This window comes from Schistocerca piceifrons, chromosome 4, assembly GCF_021461385.2.
Source record: "Schistocerca piceifrons isolate TAMUIC-IGC-003096 chromosome 4, iqSchPice1.1, whole genome shotgun sequence".
Lineage (NCBI taxonomy): Eukaryota > Metazoa > Arthropoda > Insecta > Orthoptera > Acrididae > Schistocerca > Schistocerca piceifrons.
In genome coordinates, this window is record NC_060141.1 from 476545826 (window position 1) to 476554878 (window position 9053).

Genomic DNA, 9053 nt, shown 5'->3' on the forward strand with positions numbered 1-9053 from the left:
GGAGAGGCTACAACCCAGTCTCACTCCCTTCCCAACCGCTGCTTCCCTTTCATGCCGCTCGACTCTTATAACTGCCATCTGGTTTCTGTACAAATTGTTCATTTAACCATACAGTAAAGCTGCATGCCCTCAGGAAAAATTACGGCTCTAGCTTCCCCTTGCTTTCACCTGTTCGCAATACCAGCACAGCAAGGTTGTTTCGGTTAGTGTTACAAAGCCAGATCAGTCAATCATCCAGACTGTTGCCCCTGCAACTACTGAAAAGGCTGCTGCCCCTCTTCAGGAACCACACGTTTGTCTGGCCTCTCAACAGATACCCCTCCGATGTGGTTGCACCTACAGAACGGCCACCTGTATCGCTGAGGCATGCAAGCCTCCCCACCAACGGCAAGGTCCGTGGTTCATCAACAAAAGAAGTCTCTTTCAGCATCTTTTGATGCAAAAGGAGAAGCAGCCCACTAAGAAGAGCTGATATGCTGTTAAAGGGACACTGATGAGCAGGGCCCTTTCAGCACAAGAAATACAGCAACCGATAAATATATTGCGAGTAGTTTGAAGAATTAACCTACGAAAATTTTACAGATCCATTAATAAATTTTCACCTGTCAACACCTATCACCAAAATAAGAAAAGTAGGAAGAAACATTTCAAGCCAAATAAATGGGTGGTAGATGGACTGTAAAAGATCTTTGTATGACAGCATGAGATAAAAAGACAGAGGCAGTTCCCTAATGGTGACAGAATACTTGCAGGAGGAGTGTGAAAGCATATAGCTAAACACTGTAATGCTTGGATAAATAAGTCTGGAGGAGGCCAAATGACTGTTGTTGATGAGGATTGCAGTTGGAATGACAGAAATTCCTGGGAGGAATATAAATAATGGAAGGAGTAAAACTAACAACACGCTCTATAGTTGAGACATTGAGTGGTTGATGGAAAAAATAAAAAATGAAAACATTGCTGAAGTTTTGGGTGATGTCCTCCTTCAATGCTAACTAGTGTATAAAATAAAAAGGAACACATGCACAGGACTACTTTTCCCTGGCCAACTACACTGTATCAGCAATAGAGATCGACTGGGATGTGGGATACTGTCATGTGGAGTGGGCGAGGGAGAAAAAAGGAGTTTGATAGAGGAGGGGGTGTTGATAGGAGGGGAAGGTAGCAAGCATATGGGATAGGAATGTGGCGTTGGTGTGTTCACAGCTGCATCTGGTACACAGTGGATTGGGAGGGGGAGACGGAATAAAGGAAGAGAGAAGATGGAGAGAGAAGAGTGTGCATAGAATTATGAAACTGGGTGGCATGGAGGTAGGGGTGGAGGTGGGTGTGTCAGAGGGTTTAGTGGAGACCAAGACCAAAAGGATTGCAGAAATGAAGAATGTGTTGCAAAGATGAGTCAGCTCTACATAGTTCAGAGAAGTTGGTATTATGTCTTGGTTCAGGAAGGGGATGGAGGTGGCTTTCAGATGGTGTAGGTTGTGAAACAGCCACTAAGTAGGGTGTATTATGCTCAGAAGCTTATTTCACCACTGAGTGATGAAATCTGCCCTTGGCCACAGTTTTAGATGCCTTTCATTTGCATTTTAACCTTCTCTGATTCCTGTGTATTAGGTTAGGAACATTTCATAGAATTATTCTATACTCAGTGTATGCACTTGATACTCTAAGTTGCAACGCCTGTAACATCTCACTATTACCTGCTTTCGCCATTCCTTTGCCCCTCTTCCCCCATCAGAAAATGACACACATTGTCAGAATGAATTTGGTAGTTCTCAGATTTATAAATTCCATGAATTTATTTCTGCTTCTTTGCTCATAGGTTTCACAGTTCTTCAGTGACATGAATGTTGGTTCCGGAAGTCGTTCATTGATGCAGAGCCTTGAAACAATCCAACTTAATATACACTGGGTAAAAAACAATGAAGATGACATTTATTCCTGGCTCAAAAATTATCTCAGTAGATAATACCTACACAAATATGGACATTATTGCAATGCCTAGGCATTCTGGATAAGATAAGTGACTCAAGGATGGCCTTCCTTAAACTTTGTGATTTTTGTCAACCTTGTGTAATATGTGTCGATTGTTGTTAAAAAATGTAAGTTTGTGATATCTGTCTATATGTTGTATGTTTCTGTGTGAATTTAAATATTTAAATTAATGTTACAAGTGAAATGTTTATGAATGGTAGTTGTTTTTATGTAAAATTAATTTGTATGGTTGGAAAGTATGGGGAGGAGAGGGGGGAGGCATGTGTAAATGTGACTTTCAGGTTCTGTGTAGTAAAATGCTGCTGTTGATTGATTGGTTACCAGTGACTGGTTGATTTTAACACATTCTATTGGCTTTTTCAGGAACGTATTATGTATGCCTAGTATGTTTACACCACACCAGCAGCTTGTCCAAAAACTGATATTCAAATCTGCTCTCTGTTCATTTTACTGATTTCTTACCAAAACTTATGTTACAGTCTAATATTTCCTTTAATCAAAAATTTCTTCATTTTTACTGTAATTATTTGTTTTCGCAGACAGTGTACATGTGATACACCTTGTCATCATGTGTTGGATGAATCACATAAAAATGCTTTCTTGCAATAACTATCACTCTTTTTCTTGCAATAATTTATTCTCTTTTGCAAATAAAAATTTTGTGCATAATGCTAAAATGAGAATATTTAGAATCATTTCTACTGCAAACCTCAGGCATGCGCACTTCGAATTGTTAGCAGATTATTTTTTTACACACTTGTCAGTCTCAGGCAAGCTGTTTCCCTGTTTGTCTATCAGCTACCACTATGATTCCTCAACTAATACATTAGTTATTATAATGCTCTCCCCTCTGAATGCAATATTTTCAAATTGCTGGAAGCATTTTTATGTTATGTAGTCTCCTGTTGGTTGCAAAACATTATTATGCCTAATTGGCTGAAACTACAGCAACTCAGTTGCTGTCTCAGTATTATGAATGGTGCAAATAAATTAAAAGTATCTGGATTACTTTTTGAGGCCTTAAGCTCACTTTTCACCAGCGAACATTTCATCCAGTAAGACAGCCATTACTGCTTGTTGCAAAGTGTAATCTCTATTGCCCCTATTATTAGCAAAATAAAACATTTCAGAACAAAATACGCAGTTAACAAGGTGATTTCAATGAATTCTCATTTTATTACTATTCATATAACTAAGAGACAACATAAAATATGTTCCTGCTTGTGTTGCCACCTGAAGTTTAGCGTGTATCAGTTTCAAAGATATTTGAGTCTCATGACTTTGTTCCTAATGAGTGATCTTGTTTCACAGGGTCCTAATCACTTCTATACAAACAACATACTTAGAACTTTTTTAATGCTGTATTAAAAATCTATTCACATAATTCAGTATCCAGTTATCAAGGTCTCTCTACATCACAGAGCTCATAATCCCTTAGCCCAGGGAAATCACATAATGCCCAGGTGTCACTTGAATAAATATGGACAGCACTTTTGTTATGACAGTACATTAGATTACAATAAACTTAAGAAATGTCTTCAGTAAGGGTGCCCTTTTCACTGTATATCACATCAAAAGTTATATTTTACACTTCTCAGAGTATAATCTTAATTCCAAGTAAGATGCAATCCTTGTGTGTGGACCCTTCAATGCCATTCAAAACTGTCTGAATGAATGTGAAACCATTTCACTAACTGTGCCTTTCTGGTGATGTTAAAGCATGTTTTTCACTTCAAGGTCATCTGTCACAAATACTGATCAAGCTGTGATCTATGCTTCAACGACCTTTGCATGTTAACACAAATCCATTATTCATATTGATACAAACTACTTAAATGTGTGATTTATATATTTATAAAGTGCATTTAAATGTTGTAGAGCTTAGTTAGTGCTGGATGTGGTTTAACTACTTTATACTGTTGGCTATGGTAACACAATATGCAGTTTGCAAAAACATGTTCCATTTTTATTGTGCTGCTTTAATAAAATCAGGTGTAACTACTTTATACTGTGGTACATGACACACATTATGAGCTGCCTAATCTGAGGCCTATGTACTTGTATTTCCATAACACAAACATAAAAACTGGGATCATAACAAAATGTAATCTACATTAAGAATTGAAAAAGGTCTTTTAAAGTTCTTTTGAGGTAACCAGACTGATTTAACATAATCAAGATTTTATAACATGAACAGGTATTTACAAAAAATTTTAGAAAAAAAACTGCCAGTACATATTTTGCTAGGTGAAAGGAACTATGTAGAATGTGTTAGTCATGAAAATCTGCGTACTGGATGTATCATTTTTATCCCTTGACATAAACTGTACTGAATATTGAAGTAAAAAGAATTTTTATGGATTTTATTTATCTTTATGTAAAATGAAGGAAAATTTTGTATGCTCTTCTCTGTCAATTTTCTCTAGTATGTAAAAAGTGGAAGCTTTGTTGTGGTTAGTCAGTAAGACAATATCTTACAGAAGCTCAGATAGCTTTCATTATACCAATTCTTACATTTGTTCTCAGTATAAATGCATTATTTAATTTAATCTGTACAGTTCTGAGAATTAATAGCACTGTCTGTGTCGCAGGCTATTTATATCTGTTCTCGTAAATTTCTTCATGCATGGTGAGATGTAAATATTGCAGATTTTTCATTGTTGCATGTGAATGTGTTCATGAGTTGTAAAATTTGTCTTGTCTTTTCTAAGGAGCTTATAGGTTTTTTATTATTTAATTTTGAAGATACTGAAAAAATATTTATATTAATGTTGTACAAAAATCTTTATTTTCCATACTAATTTAACATTAAGCTGTATATTTTGTACTGTCAGGCCCACTATGATCTTTACATACTGTTAATAGAATGTAATTCTGTACCCTATTAACAATATGGTACAACAGCATGGAGTTTTAACTTGTTTACCTTATAGTACAAAAATAATCTGTTATGCAGGAAGAAAATGGGTGAGCAGCACCATCTGTTAGTATTACTGAATGAATATCATACAAACAGTGACATAGCCAAAGACCGATGTAAGATTAAGATTTAGTAATTGTGTTTACACAACCTATGGTTTGTATTGCAAACATGAACTAAATGTATATGCTTTATACAGTCATATAATTAATGTATTTTGTATAGTGTTGGAAATAAAGATGATATTTTTGTTAGTATTTGTGAATTCATTGCATAAATAGCAGAACTCTTTTCTCCAAAATTTCAGTCTTTCTTAATGAGAGAATGATAAAACATACTGGTAGTTGTAGAATATGGTCTTGGTGCAACCACTGTCAGCTGATTCTGATGTGAATATTAAAAATGTTGAACATTTGACTACAAGAGTCACTACTGAAATCAGGCACCATGATCACATGTGGTGCTAGAATTTGTAAATGAATGTACTTGGGCACGATCCACTTTATGTAGGAACAATTACTTTCATTTTTCACAAATGCAGTAAATTGTTTTGATATGCACACAGCAGTATTTCCACTCAAAAAGAGAAGGAGCATGAATGAGTTTCTCACATCACACACTTCAAGTATCAAGGCAACTGGTTGTTCTGTCTGGATATAATGTAAGGTACAAACAAGTTTTATTTATATGCTAGCAAAGTGAAGGTGGACATGAAGCCTGTTTTCATCATACTGAGAGAGAGAGAGAGATATTGAGATGAGAGATGATACGATTAAGCCTCATTACATGCGGCAATTTCATTATTGATTTTCTGTTTGATAGCACTAATTAAAACACCTAATGTTGGTGATGCTCTTCTTTGGATCATTTTTCACAGCAAAAGTCCCATTGAGAATTAAGGTCAAAACGCAAATATCTATTTACTATTTTACCCCCCCCCCCCCCTCCTGTACACTCTAATATCTTCACTGTGAAGTTTGGAAGTAGGAGATGAGATACTGACAGAAGTAAAGCTGTGAGGATGAGGCATGAGTCGTGCCTGGGTAGCTCAAATGGTAGAGCACTTGCCCACGAAAGGCTAACGTCCCGAGTTCGAGTCTCGATCTGGAACACAGTTTTAATCTGCCAGGAAGTTTCATATCAGTGCCTGCAGAGTGAAAATCTCATCCTGGAAATAAAAAGGAACCTGCTGATACCAGAAGCAAGTATTAACAGTTACACACTAAATGGACTCCAAGGAATTTTGTTCAAAAGATTTGAAGTGGATAATGCACTAAAACCAGTCAAAGAAAAAAACCTAACAAGGTGCTTAATGTGGTACGTATTACATTGTGTTGACCTGAAGACCAAGGTAGTAGGTTAATTTGTGCACATTCTCTCCCTGTTGTCTTATAAATCTATTTTAGTGTAGTTGAAGTAAATCAAGTATTCATTCAATAAGACAGCTGTAAACTACTGTATGGAGTATCTGTATTTATTTAGCAGAGCACTTACGTCATACAGGATTTGTTTGATTTTACACAGAATTAAAAATTAAATAATCATTTTACAAAATGCTGCAATACTGTTCATAAATCTAACTGAAAATAGCAGTACATAAATTTAGTAAATACACTAGTGTCAAATTAAAGCCACAAAACAGTATAAGAGGTGATAGTAAAGTACACTCGTGCTCATAAATTAAGGATAATTGCAGAATGTGGTGCCACACAACGTCGCACTACACAAAACTGGCACTAATAGCATAGGCACACAGGGAACACACAAAACACAGATCTGTAAGTCCACGGTATTTGTGATAAGTTGAGAATACCATCCCGAAACACATGTGCTACAAAACACCACTGTTTCCTGTGCATGTACCCTGACATCAATATGGGATATGATCACCATGCACACGTACACGGGCCACACAACAAGTTGGCATACTCTGGATCAGGTGGTCGAGCAGCTGCTGGGGTTTAGCCTCCCATTCTTGCACCATTCCCTGTCGGAGCTCCTGGAGTGTCCTAGGGGTCTGAAGATGTGCAGCGATACGTCAACCGAGAACATCCCAGACGTGCTCGATGGGGTTTAGCACGGGAGAACAGGCAGGCCACTCCATTTGCCTGAGGTCTTCCGTTTCAAGGTACTCCTCCATGATGGCAGCTCGGTGGGGCCGTGCATTATCATCTATCAGGAGGAAGGTAGGACCCACTGCATCCCTGAAAAGGCGGATATACTGGTGCAAAATGATGTCCCGATACACCTGACCTGTTACAGTTCGTCTGTCAGACATGCAGGGATATAAGGCACCAATGATAATCCCATCCCACACCATCAACCCATGACCTCCATACAGGTCCCTTTCAAGGACATTAAGGGGTTGTTATCTGGCTCCTGGTTCACGCCAGATGAAAATCCAGCGAGAATCACTGTTCAGACTATACCTGGACTCGTGCGTGAACATAACCTGGGACCACTGTTCCAATGACCATGCACTGTGTTCTTGACAACAGGCTTTATGGGTTCTCCTGTGACCAGGGGTCAGTGGAATGCACCTTGCAGGTCTCCGGGCGGATAAACCATGTCTGTTCAGTCGTCTGTAGACTGTGTATCTGGAGACAACTCTTCCAGTGGATGCGGTAAGGTCCCAAGCAAGGCTACCTGTAGTACTCTGTGGCCGTCTGCGGGCACTGATGGTGAGATATCAGTCTTCTTGTGGTGTTGTACACTGTGGACGTCCCGTACTGTAGCACCTGGACACATTTCCTGTCTTCTGGAATCGTTGGCATAATCTTGAGATCACACTTTGTGGCACATGGATGGCCCTTGCTATGACCTGCTGTGTTTGACCAGCCTAACACCTGCAACATGCATAATGGTAGACAAAAATGTTCTTCGTTTTACAGAAATGCACACACACTCCAACAACTAGTTAATGTGCTCAGTAAGGGGCATGACCACCACTGGCAGCAATACAGACCTGACAATAACAGGACATGCTATGAACGACATCATCAATGTCATGTTGAGTTTATACCACCCATTTTTCCTGCAGAGCTGCTCACAAATCTTGGAGAGTGGTCGTGGATGCTGACATGATGCAATTAATCTCCCTACGGCAGCCCAGACATGCTCTATGGGATTGAAATCAGGAGAGCGAGTAGGCCACACCATGTAAGCAGTTTCTTCCATTTCCAAAAAAATATCAACCACCTATCTCATCAGGATACCTGACAGCAGTTAAACCTTGTTGATTCACCAATAAAACTTCATAAAGAGGTGTTTGAATGGTCAACACACACTCTGCCTACACCATTAGGGGTCCTCCTCAATATCAGTCTATTTCCACAATTTTTGGGTCCTGAAATCTTGTTCCACATTCCATCCAGATGCAAATCTGTTGAGAATCACTCTTCAGACCAAACTGGGACTCATTGGTGAAAAGAGCACTGGCCCACTATTCAACTATCCAGGTGGTATGTTGATTCCACTCTAGATGTCCCCTTCTGTGAAGATGCAACAGAGGTACACATACAGCAGGTCTCTGACGTAAGGGCCCTTCTGCCAATGCCTTCTGAACACACTTTGCCTTGATACAACATGTCCTTGATACATGTCCTGTGGATGCTGCAAGGCCAGATGCCAACTGCCATGCAGTACTAAGGTGGTACCATCATACCCTTACAGTCAAATAACAGTCCTCTCTTTCTGATTTCATACATGGTTGGCCCTGCCCTGGTCTTTGGGATACAGTGTCAGTCTCTATATAAACTGTCACCACATCTGAGAAACAATACAACAACTCACATTAAGCCATCGGGCCACATCAGTTTGCGATTGTCCAGTTCCCATTTTTGCTACGGCCCTCCACTGCAAAGTCTCTGGTAGACACCTTCTCTGTACCATACTGCACTGTCTCTGACTGTGTACCCAGCGAATGTGGATGTGGGACTACCTGGCAAACACTACCCCATTTGAAAGATGCCCTGTAATAATTGTTGTCATGGTTGTTTGTTGACTGAAATGCCGTTTTCCATGCATTTCCATGCACAACACAACTGTCCTGATGCTTGTTGACAGTTTGTATGGTTACAGTGAATCAGATACAGGACAAGGTAATAGCAGTTAGTTGCTTTAAATTTGGACACCAACG

General features: G+C 39.0%; 1 protein-coding gene across 3 annotated transcripts in view; it reads left to right on the plus strand.

Annotated features, from left to right (window-relative positions):
- Positions 1-5172, plus strand: part of LOC124794765 (glutamyl aminopeptidase-like) — a 278588-nt gene extending 273416 nt beyond the window's left edge. For all 3 annotated transcript variants that reach the window (XM_047258386.1, XM_047258385.1, XM_047258387.1), the window contains one exon: positions 1823-5172. In XM_047258386.1, the coding sequence (XP_047114342.1) occupies positions 1823-1969 (147 nt within the window). In that variant the 3' untranslated portion in view covers positions 1970-5172. The remainder of the gene's footprint in view (positions 1-1822) is intronic.
- The last annotated feature ends 3881 nt before the right edge of the window (positions 5173-9053 follow it).